The sequence below is a fragment of the Aythya marila genome (assembly GCF_965140915.1).
Source record: "Aythya marila genome assembly, chromosome: 3".
NCBI lineage: Eukaryota > Metazoa > Chordata > Aves > Anseriformes > Anatidae > Aythya > Aythya marila.
Genome location: NC_139044.1, coordinates 70,520,405 through 70,535,843, shown reverse-complemented (window position 1 = coordinate 70,535,843; position 15,439 = coordinate 70,520,405). Strand labels below are relative to the sequence as shown.

Below are 15,439 nucleotides of genomic sequence, written 5' to 3'. Positions count from 1 at the left end.
TTGACGTACGCCACACACAGCCAGCAGCGCCACAAAACGTCCTGTGAGCAGCAACGCCAGGAGGCTGCTGATGGACGGAGCACTAAGGAGTACAAATGCACAAAGAACAGGATCAAAGCATAAATACCAAGGGTTTTCTGAGAGTGCTGATAAACCTGCATCTTTCACAAAGGCCACATCCGCACGGGCTCGGCCTCCAACCTGGAAACACCCATTGTACTCACACAGCAGGCGGCAGCGGGTCACACAAACCTTTACTTATTCTGATTTCGAATTCGGAGGCACCTCCTTTTCAGCGGTGGCTCCAGCTCCTCTGGCCCTGTGCTGAGAAGTGGCGCGGACATAATGCACGGCGCGATGGCAGTCTTTTCTGCTGGTTTTGGCACAGGCTGGATCACGCAGCCTGCCTTGGGCAGCATCCGCAAAGCGTACGCGTGGTCCTCGTCCGCCGGGTTGTTGAGGTTGGGGTCCTGCTTGTCTCCCCCGGCCAGGGGCTCCTCCCCGCTCTTCTTGCCGGCGTCCCCATCGAGGTGGCAGTTCGAGGCGCAGTTGTTCTCCTTCACCGACTCCAGCTCGCTCACCGCCAGCTCCTCCGGGGGCTGGGTTTTTTTGGGCTCCGGGGGCGGCTCCGTGTTCTTGGAGCCCTCGCTGCTCTTGGTGCCGTTGACGATGACGTTGCACACCGCCGCTCCGGCTTCCAGGCCCGGCGTGCCGGAGGCCAAGGGGCCGGGGCAGCAGTGAGCCGCCTCGCCGCACGGCAGCGGCTTGGAGTCCACCGGGCTGCAGTTGTCCCTGCAGTCGCTGCAGTTCCTTTTGTCCGAGCCCCCGAAAGCCAGGTTGACGACGCTGCTGGGCTCGCGCTCGGCTTTCACCTGGGCGTGCAAGGCCCGGTGGATCACGTTGTGCAGCCGCGAGCGGTGGCCGACCGTCAGGTCTATCACACCGTCCTGCGGGCCCTGCAGCACGCTGGGGAAACCGAATTTACTGTTCACGGGGCTGCTCGGTCTGACCGTCAAGTCAACGACTTCGTTTTTACCGTGCTCCTGCAGCACTTGGGCTTGGTTTAGGGACTGGCCCGAGCAGCTCGGCGAGGAGTCGGAGGATTTGGACGATCCTTGCTTCGACTCGCGGGGGGACGAGGAGCTGTTGGCCGGCTTCGCCCCCGGCGTCTCGCTGGAGGTGCTGGGGATGAAGCTCTCGCCGTTGCTGGAGAAGCCATTGGGGGGTTTGGAGTCGTTGATGTGAGGGATGGGGATGGGGATGGGGATGGGGACGGGCAACGGGACGATGACGGGGTATGGCACTAGTAGAGTCGGGGGTGGCACCAGCGGGGCGAGGGATGGCAGCCCGAAGTTCATCATCTGCGGCATGGGCATGGGACCATTTGGCATCATGCTGACGGGGGGAAAGGGGAGGCTGGGCAGGGGGGCTCCAGGAGGAGGGGGCGGCAGCAAGCCCGGCGGGTTCCCGGGCATGGTGGGGGTTGTAGGGGGGTGGATGTGAGGGGAGAGCATCGGCCTGTGCATGGGGCTGGAGGTGGGGCCCATATTTCGGGGCCCGCCCGGCGGCGGACCGATGCCCGGGATCATGGGATTCGACAGGGGGCTGTTGGGATTTGAGGCGTGGTGAGGCGGCCCGCGGATGAAGGGCGGCCGGATTTGCTGCATGATCTGCTGCTCCATGAATATGGGCAGAGGGACCGGCCCACGGTTTGTCATCACCATGGGAGGGCTGCGAGGCGGGACGCCGATGGGAGGCACAATGCTAGCAGGGGGCTGGACAGAGACCGGGGGAAGGTTTGGGTTCTCACTGATGGGAATAGGTTTGGGAACTGGCGTGGGGATTTTAGTGACAGAGCAGTTGGCAGTGTCAGACGGAGAGGCAGTGGTAGACGCTGATGGTCCAGGACCTTGAATTTGGCCAGCTGCAGACGCCGGGGATGGGGCTTTTCTCCGAGCATCTGCTAGCGGTATATTCCAAGAATCTGGAGTCAGCAGCTGTACCCCAGTGCCTTCTGCTTTATTTTCGACTGGAGGATGTAATGTACTGCACAGTCCAGCTGGAAGGTTGGCCTGTGTCTCTTTGTAGAAAATGTCCATTTTGTACTGATTGAGACATTTTGCACTGCAGAACTGAAGCCTTCTTTCCCCGTCCCCAAAATCCAGATACTCTTTTGTGTGTCTTATGTGCTTACACCAGTCACATACCTACAACACAGTAATAAAATCAGATCAGGCAAGAAAAGCAATCTTCTCTTCATAGTGTTATTTTTAAAGTCATTTTTTCAGTTGTTTTCTAACGACATTGTTTTTCTAGCAGAAAAATAATAGTTACATTTCCGAAAACTATTTTTTTTCCCAAAAAAAATATTGGGGAATTGAATGCTACCATGGTCTCAATCCTACCATATACAGTTCATTATATATATTATAGCTATACCACAGAGGAGACGCCTCAGCTGGCATAAACTGTTATAGCATACATATGTACGTACACAAAATCCATCTGAATATGTCTGTGATTGCTCCTCGGGGGTAATCTAAGCACACCTTTACCTGCTCTGATGCAATATTACACGGTGAGTGCGATAACTGGGAAAGGGCTCTGAAAGTTGCTGGAAATGAAAGCAAATCATCTCCGCACACTCTTATATTTTGTATTGTGTTGTACTGTATTAACAGAATTAAACAGCGACTTGGAAAAGGTGCAGAGTTTTAAAATGGCATCACTAAGCAGAAGTATCAGTCACCCGTTCATTTCTTGCCCATTATTCCAAGAGTAACTTGGAAACAGGCAGGAAATTTGTGTAAGGTTCAAATAACCCCAATTTGTGATGTTTCGGCAAGCTGGAATTATTTTCGGAGCTGTTTGCCCACTTTTGTATACCAGGCACTTTGAGTAAAACTTGCTGGCAAGCAAGGGCCTATTTAGCAACTTTTCAAATACTACAGCAAAAAGTTTGCATTGCAGGCTTTATTTTTTATTTTTTTTATGTTTCTCTCCTCTCCATTTAATCCTTTTCTGTATCACTATTGGTGTGGTAAAGGCACAGCCAATATTTTATTTTATTTTATTTTATTTTATTTTATTTTATTTTATTTTATTTTATTTTATTTTATTTTATTTTATTTTTTAAAGTAAGGCTGCAGAACTAATTAAGCCGTGAAAGGTTTTCCCAGTTGTAAACCACTAGACACCAAAGTTCAAAAAATAGTCATTCTAGGCTTCAGAATCCATTACTTCAGAGAAATTATTGTGATTTCATTAACACATTAATTTTGCAACACCAACAGCTCTCACAGATGGTGAAGACATGATCTACAATTCAAATATGACTCTTGTTTGCACAAATGCCTTTCCTTCATATGGCATTTTAAACAAGAATTAATATGAGTAATCTTGCCATAGCTATAAACAGATAAACAGATGTCAGATTTTTCAGTGCCTTACTTTTTTGACAGAATTTTACGCACACACACAGAAAACCATTTTTGTCATTTACATTAGCTCTCAAAATACTCCACTGACAGAGATTTGTGGTGCTCTCTATCAGCACACTGAGCCCATGACCATGTCAGAATACATCACGGTATTGTTTGCTCTGCCTTTTCCAAACAGCCAAGATTAGCTTGTGTTGAAATGACTATCTTTTGTAGGAAAAAAAAAAAAAAAAAAAAAAAAAAAAAAAAAAAAAAAAAAGGAATACGATTGTGAAAAGACTGCATTAAAAGGATAATTAATTTTAATAATGATCGGCCATATAAACAATTCAAAACAACATATGTCGGGCATCTGATTACCCATCTCATTTAACTCTCAGCTTTCCTTTAATATAAACAGTGGTGACATTTTTGAGTTTTCAGCAATATATCTTTAATATATATGTACGCACGCACGCACGCACACCCCCCGACAGGCTATTAGACCGCTGATTTTGACTGCGCAACCTTTGGGTTACCCGGTGTGGTGGCTGCTCCATACAACGTAGCCTGCTAAAAGTCTGCCCAGGTTTTATGGGGGTTTTGCGAGGCGCCAGCTCTCCCTCGGCTCCCGCAGCAGGGATCAGCGCTGGCGCAGCTAGCACGGGGGCTTTGCAACCCCTCACCGCAAAGACGTGGCCGTGGGCACTGAACCATCCCGGGTATTTGGCAGGGCGATGGATTTTGCCACCCGCCCGGCAAATCAACACCGCCCCATCCCTGGATGAGCTGATGGAAACACCTTATAATTGACCTCCTGAAATTTTCTGGCTTGCCACAGCCTTCCCAAGCAGACAAAAGGGGAATTTGTGAGTCTATGCCGTGAATTAATAAGGTGCCATTCATCTCAGTAACGCTGCTTCATTTACCTTAAAGAAATTTTTGCTCCAAAGCTCACTACTGCAGCAACAAAACGCTATCTACTTTGCACGTACAGTATTGGGATGTAAACCACTGCACTGCTTTTGCAGGGCAGGCTCTTACTGCACGGGATGAGTAAAAAAGCAGGGGGTCTCCATGGGCAGGCTGTGGCAGGATGGAGCCCAGCCCAGCCCAGCGCCCATCAGAGCAGTGCCTGTTTGCAGGGGAGACACCAAGAGAGCGGTCCCGGGATGGCGAGGCCAAGGCTTGCCCTTCCATACAGGCAAAGGAAGCAAACCAGCTCTGAACTTGTATGCCTGGTGCTAAAGAAGCACCAATAAATAGGAAAGAGTAGAAACAGCCCCCATATCTTTCTAGGAAGAGCCCCTTGGTGACTTTAATTAAGCAGCCTGAAAGAAAAAAATAAAACAAGAGGAAAAGCAAAAAAAAATATATCACTTGTGGATTCTTTTCTAATCATTTAATTTTATTAGTTATCAGCTGAAAAATTCACAGAAATACTTTCATGTTTTATTGCTGTATTGATTTGTTTATCTCAAGTGGGCTCCTATGTCACTGGAAGCTAAACAAATATTTTCTCTTCCTGGGTAAAATATTTCGAAATCCTGCTTAGAAATTCTCTACTGATTTCTCCTGTTTTCAATAATTCACTGCAGTACAAGAAGCCCTGAAGTCTGCCTGCCTCCCTCACGTATTGATCACAGACCTTTCTGTATATTTTATCACTAGATAAAATTAATTAAAGCCACAGAAATTAAAGGCAGTAATTCTGATCCTCTGCACATCCTGGCTGGGCCAAATATCTCATCATTATCTCATTGATTTTATGCAACATCCCAAAGTGTTGGGGTTAACATTGGTGAGAAATGTCTATCTGCTGCATCTATGTGTTTCGTTACTTTTGTGTCTAGTTATGTGAGCCATCAGTCTATGCAGATTACTTAAGATACGAGTATAAAATGTGCATGTCTCATGCAGGCATTAGGACACCTTAGGATACCACACTAAAACACAGAAAAACAGTCCCTGCCACGAGGAGGAAATTACTGGAGGAGAAAAAATATCACTTAAGAATTAATGAATCAAGTCTGTCTTACAGGATTGATCATTTAAGATGAGGTCAATGAATTTATGATACAAATGGCTATATCACTAGAGGTAATAAAATGGAGTAATATCATTCATTTTACATCTAACTAATGACGTGCTCAGAGTAATTACAGGCTGCTTCTAAAAGCCTACACTGATTAGTTCAGATGTGATAGGTGAAACATATATATCCTTCAGTTCAATACAATAACATTTTATCTATAAAATACGCGGCAAATGTCTTATTTTTTAAGTACTTGCATTCCGTACAGAGCATCATTACTCTTCATAAGCAGCTCAAAGCCCCTCTGTTCATCTATTCCTTTTGCTTCCTTTTTCCTGCCTTACCTTTCCCCTTCACTGTGCAATAAGAGGGGAGCTGAGCTGGTGCAGAGGGGCTGCAAATGCCACATAGGATTTGGCTCTGCTTCCACCCAGCTCCCCCGGATGCCATACGTTGGCCAGGAGAGTTGGTGCTGTGGGATCATGGCCATCAGGTCTGCCCCAGCACCCATGAAAGCGATGACCAGACCCCTCGTTATCGCAGTCACCCAGCTTCGAGCTTAACGCTGGATCCTGCTCACACTACGGCCAGCTAGAGCTTGGCCACCGGCCTCTGTGGGAGCAGGCACGAGGCTGGGGCATTTCCAAAGGGACTGAGAGAATACGTGCTGCAATGACAAGTTTCAGCCATTTCCTAACAAAGGCAACGATTTTGTACGTTTCTACCCCAAAGGAGGTGTGACCCTTAGCGCTGTGACTGACAAGGGACATAGGGCCATGAAGCTGTCAGAGACGAAGTCTCCGGCCTTGCAAGGCAGTGCCAGACCCCCACAGCACCTCCATCTCCCTTGGAAAATACTCACAGCACTGCTCTGGGGCAAGCCCACAGCTCACCACAAGCGCCAAAGCACAAAAACTGAGTGACAGGAAGATCGGTAACGAGATAAGTGCCTATCTCACTCAGCCGTAACACAACAACCCTCAGGAAGATTGAATTCACCACACTGGGGCATGTCCAGCGCTAAACAACAGAATGAACATTTCCTTCAGTACGTTTAATGTATTTATATTTTGGTGGCGGCTTGCCAGTGCGCTACTTATAAGCTCAATGACTTGATACCATTCATCCGCTTGCCTGCGAAACGCCCGGCAAACCTACACCGCGGGGCTGCTCGGAAGACACCGCATCAGCAGAAACCCGACTCGCGCCCGATACGGGAACACCGAGGGATCCTGTGACGCTCACACTGCTCCAGCACAAAGAGGGGATGAAAGCCGTTCCCGTTGGCATCCGTATCTTTATTTTGTCAGAGACTTGGCCGTGGGGCGACCCCGCGGGCACAACATGGACGCCCTGTGGCGCTGCACGGGGCTGGGCCTAGGCCTTCAGGCGCGGGGTAATTAATGCTGTAACCAGCTGTCAAATGCGGGTGCAAAGTTCATCCATTAGTGCCATCCACCAACAGCCTCTGAATGATAATCTCGTATCCAATGCTATTTCATTAAGAAATACGCGTGCTAAAAGATATTTGCAGCAAAGGCTGTCAGGTTTTTGACGCCTGCCAAAGGCTGGATGTGGCAGCAGTCTAGATAGTAGGAAATGGCTTGAAATGCTCAGAGAGGTTTCCAGCAAATATCCACTTGGGTCACACCAGCACTCTCACACACAACTCAGCCTCACTCCCCTGTGCCCGGATCACCCAGGCTGTGGCACAGACACCACAGTGCCTTGCCACCCAGTCTCAGCAGGGCAAGGCGGCAAAGCACCACCAGCAAGACACCAGGGAAAATCTCAGTGTGTTTAAAGGAAAGAAAGCAGACCTGCATGTCCTGAAGCACCAAGTGCCTAGCTGTCTTTAAAGGGTGAAGGAGTATAAAAGCTTGTTGGGCAGCATGGCTTCCTGCTGCCTTGCTCCCTTTCTCCACCATCAAAGCTTCTCTTCAGAGCAAGCCACCCAAAAGGCAATAGTCATCTCTAAGCAAATCCCCTCACAGATCCCACCCGGGGTGCTAAATCCTGTGCAGAGCTCCATCTCCTCAGCCTGTTGCATGACCAAGCACGGAGAAGAAGCTTTGGGCCAAGAGCCTTATCTTGAGCACTGATGCATTCAACACCTGTGAGCAAGGAGAAACTCTGGGTTGGACCAACTCCAGCAAGCAGCAGCAGCCACCCAGAGGTCTGTCCCAACACTTCATCCCCAGCCCATTCACCTCCTGGGGGCTGCCCCATGGAGATATTCCCTCAGAGGGAGGGCAGGAGGGCACCCTCAGCTGTGTTTGCCTCAGCTCCAAGGCGCCTGAGCTCCCTTTTAGCATTTTCTGACTCAGAAAGAAGATGAATATTAAGAAGCCGAAGCTAGGCACCCTGCTGTGCCGTCTGGGAAACCGAGCACGTGGAGACCTCCAGCAGGACACGGCCACGCTCTGCTCAGATGTGCAGGGTCAGAGTGAGGAGGAGGAGGTGGGTGTGCTCCACCCAGAGACAACAGCAAAAGACAAACTCCTTTGACAGGTTAGCAATACTCAGCACAGTGGAATTCATAACTGAAAGGCTTTTTTTATTTTCTTTACAAAATGCTGTTGTGCTTTTTTTTTTTTCTTCACAGGGCTTCCTCAGGAGGGCTTCCTCCTGAGAAAAACATAGTGTCTGGGGAGGGGACGCAGAGCTCAGCATGTCCAGCACCATGTGCTGGCCCACAGGGAGGGACGCAGACTGCACCAAGAGGCAGGAGCAGCTCACAGCATCTACTTTCAAGACAGCTGTAACCAAAATTCATGCCTCAGCCACCATTACTGAGAATTAATGCTCTTTCACCACCAGCTCTCAAATAATAGGTGGCATCCAGCACGGTGGCTCTAAGCAGTTATCCAGGCTGGATCACCATTTGCAGCGTGCTTATTGCACAGCATTCGGCGTGTTTATTGTGTCGGGGTTTTGCTGCCCAAGATGCCTCATGATAATTTTTCATTACGATTGTTCCACTTGAATGGAATGATTATTATAAAAAAATAAAGAAATAAATAAAAGTCATTCCAGCTGAAACCTGCTGCGAAGGAACCCTGAGGCAGGCTCTAACTGTGAATGTGGTTATAATACAGCTCGTAGCAATGCTAGGTGTGAATGGAAACAGATTTTTACAATGTTTGTAGCTTTGTGCAAACACAGTTTACAAAACAGAACACTGCAGTCGCCTGCAACTTAAAACCGTCCTGCAACAAATTTCAAGTTTTTTCAGCCTTTTCTGCTCGCTTGCTTTTCCTTTTGGTGATGTAACCCCCCTCAACTTTTCTACCTGAAATCCTTTACTGCAGCTTTTTGAAGAGCGAATACTGAATTTCTGTCATTTAAATGCAAGACCTACCCTGTCTCCATTTTTCACTCTAATTATGCAAAACTCTAAGCTACGTGAAGCATAAGGAGAAAATAGAGCTATTTGGCAATTAATGGCTAATGATAAACTGATTTCATCTTTGAATCATTGCGGTTGTCACCTGTGTTATTTAAAACACAGTCTTTTCACTTGTGCTCCTTTGTTTTGAAGGGCTTTTTAGTGCTTCGGGCCAAAAGCAATGAGTCTAAGTTATGCTAATGCCCGGTGGAAATCCAGGTTGGTTCTCGTTTCATCAGAGTGGCTACATATTTGATTTTGCATATAAACAGCTGAGCTCTGTGTTTCCAGCTTCAGTCTGAGGCTTTGAAACCGCAGGAAGAACTCTGGATCTGAAAGCAGTGGTGAAGCCCACAGCCTGGTGGGCAAAACTTCAGGGAAAATGGATGTAGTGTGAAGGGGGATTTGCCAAGAGGGAAGTTCTTCTCCCCAGAAGCCTTCCTGTCTGAAATAAGACAGAATGGGACAAGAATAGCGTTTAAAGCTTAAAATCTGTAATGTGGGGTTTTTACACACATGCTACAGAGGAGCTGATTGCAGGGCACATCCACACTGCTGTTTCACTACTGATGGCTATGGCCATCATGCCAGCAGTGCCATAAGCCCTGAATACAATTAACAGGCTGCAGAAGATGAAAGAAGGGAAAGAAGGTGATTTTCCTTTTCTGTGATCCTTGAGCTGCTCATGCCACGGCGAGAGCTTTGCTTCTTCCTAAAGGTGACAGGAAAGCGCCTCCTCAAACTGCTGCCGCTACAGCCCTGCAAAGCAGGAGCAGTGAGAAGTGCTGTGAACACCTTGAGAAGAGGACAAGGACTGTCGGCGCTGAATGCTCAGGAAACCAAAAGAAAGAAAACAAAGCCAGCGGCTGGAAAAAACACTTTAGGGGCCTGTAAGTGCTCCTTCACAGCGTCTCATGCCTGCCACCTCTTTGGGGCAGCAGGGGAAGGTTGCAGTAGGACATCCCCATCTCACTTTCTCTCAGAGAGTGGAAATGCCTTTCCTCTCCAGCCCTGGAGCCCCACGCTCCCAGCCAGGGGCTGCAGGACACAGCCGAACACCACTGCAGGTTTTTTCTGCAGGGCAGATGTCAGCCAGCAGAAGAGGAGGAAATAATGGAGCCTGCACGCTTTCCAGCACTCCCCGCAAGAAGCCCCAGCAACCACAGAAAGGAAGGGCAACTGCGAGCCATGAACACTGCAAATGCTTCCAGCAAATTGCTTTGAGAACCACAGGTGCTGTTAAGCACAGGAAACTTGAAGGCAAAAGAGGAGAGGAGCACTTTGCTAACCTTGACTAGTGTCTCCCTTAGAAAATGACCAAAATCTTCACTTTTAACAACCTCACGCTACTGCGTCTGCAGACATCTTCAGAAGCCAGATGAAGATTTATATTCTCTAATTAATTCACTTTCTTATTCAGTGCCCAAATAAACATGTTCACCCTATTTTTCTGAACAAAACTTTATTCTGGTCATATAGCAAAGTAACATTGTGAGACGGAAAATAACCCATGTGGCTCATCTGTCTAGAATTTATATCTAGTAATATCTTATATGTATTTTTTCTCCAATATATTTTCCTTTTAATATTCAAGAGAATATAAAAATAACAATAAAACCCCCTCCATTATGTTTCCAGTGGCTCATAAGATGGTTGACAGGACTATAAATGTAATAATGAGGAGGTTTGAGGGGCAGGTTAATGTTTTTTGCTAACACATGATGCTTTCGCCTAAGGCTTTGCTGGAGGCCAGTACCACTTCACCTGGACTGAAATCACCACTGAACGCCCATTAAATCACTCAGACTTAAATGTAACACCACTGGGTCCAGAAAATATTACTGTAATCCAGATTTGAAATATCATTAGTCTGAGGAATAGCAAGTAGGAATGCAATCTGAAACCTCGAGAAGTCTTTATTTACCTGCAATGAAGAGTTTTAGGTCTAATTCTTCCTCTCACCTCTGCCATTTCAGTGTGCTGTAACCCTCACAGTGTTGTTTCTTCTGATTTATGCCTGGACAAGCAAGAGGCTTACAGAATAGAAGTCTCTGGGTGCTTTGCACTACATATATACCTTCAAATATATGTATGTGGAGTATACATATATATATTTTCCACCTGTCTATCTAGGTCAGGGATCTTCAGACTTTATTATTACATGGTAATCTTTGTCATGCAATAACATCTAGAGGCCAGGACCACTTGCTATAAAATTTACATTACCACAGCGTGGGCTGCAGCAGAACTCTCGCCACCTACCTGGGGCAGGCCCCCTGCACACTTTTCCCCACCTTTCCCAACCATATAAAATCCTTGAGGGACTACATCAGCTGCCAACTTGGAAAAATAGCGTTAGGGAAATATTGACTTGATTAGGGAAAGATTGACTTGAGCGTTAGTAAAAATGGATGAGAAAAAAAAAAGATCAAAACTTTCCAAGAGGAGCTTTGCCGGGTTTCGGTCTACGAGTCTTTGAAGGGAGTCAAAACTGTTCCAGATTTGACTGCTTGTGATTCACACGTGGGGAATTACTGGTTGGTGATGGTACGCACCAGCCCGCACCCCAGCTTGAAGAGCAGCCTCCTCTCTGGAAACCACATCTGATTAGAGCAACCCTGGGCCAGATCCAAAACGCGCCTGGATCAAGGGAAAGTTTCTCACATCGGCTTCAGAGCGGGGCCGGGACGTGTCCCATCCGTGCAGATTGGGCATGGAGAGTGGAACTCATTTTCCTGCTTCCCCTGGGGTCAGGGTCTGGAGAAGATGAAGCCAAGCACATGCAATCACTCTGCCTCGCACACAGATTCTGCATCCCTCCAGCTCCTCCTGCTCCAAAGCTCGGATCCTGGCTGAAACCCAGAGCCCACTGGTGCGGTCCCGGCTCCCCTTCCCCTTCTCTGAGCACGAAGTCACAGGCTCAGAGAGGCTCCCACTGAGAGACTGCTAGACTTGCTCTACGCACTGCCACGTGGAGCAGGTATGGCTGAAATTAGGGGCAGGGAAAAGAAAAGGTGGGGAAAGCAACAGCATGCATGTCCTCCAGATTGGGAGAGAGAGGAGAGGAGAGGAGAGGAGAGGAGAGGAGAGGAGAGGAGAGGAGAGGAGAGGAGAGGAGAGGAGAGGAGAGGAGAGGAGAGGAGAGGAGAGGAGAGGAGAGGAGAGGAGAGGAGAGGAGAGGAGAGGAGAGGAGAAAAACAAGAAAAAAAAAAAAAACAGAAAAGAAGGGGAAAAAAAGCAAAAGAAAAGGGCAAAAAAGCAAAAGAAAAAGCAAAAGAGAAAGAAAAAAAAAGAAAGAAAAAAGAGAAAGAAGAAGCAGAAAAAGAAGAAAAAGAAGAAAAAGAAGAAGAAGAAAGATGAAAAGGGAAAGGGAAAGGGAAATAAAACAAAAAGAAAAAGAAAAAGAAAAAGAAAAAGAAAAAGAAAAAGAAAAAGGAAAAGGAAAAGGAAAAGAAAAAGAAAAAGAAAAAGAAAAAGAAAAAGAAAAAGAAAAAGAAAAAGAAAAAGAAAAAGAAAAAGAAAAAAAGAAAAAGGATAAAGAAATAAAATGTTTACTCTGTTGCTGGTAGGAGGGTTTTACCATGACTATTACGGCCACTAACTATCTTAAACCACTGTTTTCCAGGATTTTAGTCTTAAAACTAACAAACGAGGAGTTACACAGGCCTGAAACTGCAGCCTAGAGCCGAACACACGGTGAAGTACTGTGTGTGAAAGCTTCCCAGCCCTCTTCCACTGCTGCCCCTCGTGTTTCACCAAGGCCATTCCTGCCGTGCAGCCGGGCCTGCTGTCACAGCAAGTGCTGGCCGTGTCGAGGGGCAGCCCCTCCGACAGAAAACAGAAAATCCCTGAGTAACTTTGCACAGGGAGAAGGGTAGGGGGTGAAATCATCTGGATGGCCCAATTTTAGGCATTGCTTTTGGTCACCCAGCTCCGGGGCAGGCTGTAGGCATCTCTGGAGGGTGGATCAAGGCAGCCACGTAACGAGGAGCCTCTGAATTGGTGCCAGCAGGCTCTTTCTCTCCACTGATTACAGAAGGAGCAAGTTAACAGGCTCGTATGCTCTTTACCTTCACTCTGTATCTTTAATGCTCCTCTTAAAATGGGGAGAAGGCTTCCCCTTACCCGGCTCGCCTACTCGGAGCATGAGGTGTTTGAAACAGGGATCAGGTTTTCCTGCAAGTGTTTAGGGCATCGCAGGGTGGCCCTCAAACCACCACTATCACATGAACAAAGTGCAATCACGAGGGGCTTTGCCCAAGCCCAGACTTTAGGATTTGGTCCTCTGCAGTGCGTGTGCACACCCGCACCCTCGTATACCCCTTGCTATATGTGAAATGCTCGTTGCAGGACGCCAGAGAGTAATTGGGGAAAGGAAGACAGAGTTTAGTGCAGCGTATTTACCAGTCGACGTGACTGGTAATATCGGCTGCTGTTCACATTCACCCTGCACATTTATCACCCTGCCATATAGGAAGGGAGACGGCTGGGAGGTGGGGACATGCCAGTTAACCTCAGGCACTTGTCCAAGCACAATGAGAGAGCCGAGGTATGCACGAGGGCTGAAATTCCATTATAGGTTTTAAATAATTAAGCACGACATGTTTGGGAGCTCATTCCTTCCTATTCCTTGTTAAATAATTAATCTGTATTTACATCTATTGAACTTCATGAAGCTGTACACATAACAAATTTGCGTCAAGTTGCAGAAGGAAGATTTGCTTGTCTGACAGCACCACAAATGTTTCCTCTTCTATACAGTAGCTGCGGATACGTGGGATCAGTCATAATCCAATTCGGCTCGATGCTGCACATCGCAGACACGCGTGCAAGGGGCTTTCTAGCAGTTATTCACAAGTAATCACAACACCAAGAGAAGCTGCAAATCCCCAGAGGACAAAATGTGCTTCTAACAAACGCCTTAGAATAGCAAGAAGTGATTTGAGTTAGAAAAGAGTAAAAAAAATATATATAATGTGTTGTTCCTATTGAACATATGCATGACATTCAGCCTAATGGGACGTAATGTACAAACCTTTACCTAGAGTGCTTCTCTTCCTATGTTATTTCCCTCTGTTTACCTCAGGCTCGAGCTGAAGAAGGTGTCACACACCCTGCAGGTCCCACCTAGCTGGAGCTGCACGCGATGCACCCAGCCAGCTCTGCTCAGACCTTTGGCACAACGAGGTGCCGCAAACGGGCTCCCGAAACCCCAGCTCTGCCCTGGGAGATGGCTCTGCAGCAACGGCATCAGGCTTACACGCTTATCGCGCACGTGATTTCCAGCTCGTGTTGGCTCCTATTTATAAGTAAGCAGATAGATGTGCATTCACTTAGGCAATTCTAGCTGGCATTCCTGCAGACTCGGTCCAAAAGCACAACGGAGTTATTTCCGTCTCAAACAGAATTACGCCTAATAGAAATGCTGCTGGCCAAACAGTTCCTTCAATTATAATAAATGGAGCAAAGCTGCCTTCAAACTGAGATCTCAGTTACACCTGCACAGTTATTCTGGAAGTTAATTAGATTGCACAGGGGTAAATATGGACTTAATGTGCTCTTCAGAGGCCTCGTAATGGCAGAAGACGTATTAGGGATAGAGTAAAGAAACCGGCTTCGCTTTCAAATCCCTGGCGGTCTTTGCAACGAAGGGAGAAAAACCATCTGCACCTGGAGGTGAAGCAGCCCGGTGCTGGAAATCATCGAAGGAAAGCCAGTCGCCATTCTGCTCCATGGCAATCCCACACCGGCACCTCGCAGGGTGCACTAAAACACTTCTCCCAGTGCTCTTATTTTGTAATTGTCTAAAAAAACCACACACAATAATGCATAAATCAAGGACAGCCACCAGGTCCCAGAATGACAACTCTCCCATTTGCTCCCGAGCTCCATTGTGGACAATTATATGGGAGCCTCATTGCAGTAGGTAGACAGGGTTCTGGGACTTCTATCAGAGGTGTTGGTTTAGAGATCGGTGCTTCTTAAAAATGCCTCTCTCCCCGCCCCCAGAATTCATGTTTTCACATAAATCCTGATTTTGGCATCCTCCTTTATTGTGGAGACATCTTCTGTGTGCTTGCTGGCTTATGCAAATCAACCAAATGTCCTATAAATTAGCCTGGAAATGCCGGGGATAATGAGCAGCGCGGTGTTAGAGGAAGGGCCCTGCCCAGGCGGGGAGAGCAGGAGGGCGCCGAGCCGCACAGCAAGGCAGGACATGGTGCCTCCCATCCCAAAAAGCAAGGCTGACTGACCAGGATTGAGAAAAGGAGATACCTACAGATCAAAATCCGTGGTAATTACGTGGGGGGAAGACAACGTGCCCCTAGCTGCTGAAACGCAAGCCCGCAGATCTCGGCTGTCTGGGCCAACACGTGCCACACCTTGCCCGTCTCCCCTCCCTGGGATGGAGGCAATACCTGGAGCCTCCTCCCCGCTGGATTTTAAGAAGAAATGTTTCTGTGGGTTGCACACACACAAAGGGCTGGTTTCTCTGCCCCCGGCTCGGGCAGTGCGGGCGGAGGGGCGTGAGGCGACCCATAATAAATCAGCCGCCGGCTCACAAGCGCGCCGCTCGCTCTCGGTGCGCACCTCGTT

General features: G+C 47.7%; 1 protein-coding gene across 2 annotated transcripts in view; it reads right to left on the bottom strand.

The window, feature by feature from the left end:
- Nucleotides 1–15,439, bottom strand: part of SOBP (sine oculis binding protein homolog) — a 95,765-nt gene that overhangs the window by 14,236 nt on the left and 66,090 nt on the right. For both annotated transcript variants that reach the window (XM_082757881.1, XM_082757882.1), the window contains one exon: nucleotides 253–2,207. In XM_082757881.1, coding sequence (XP_082614007.1) covers nucleotides 255–2,207 — 1,953 coding nt within the window. In that variant the 3' untranslated portion in view covers nucleotides 253–254. The remainder of the gene's footprint in view (nucleotides 1–252; nucleotides 2,208–15,439) is intronic.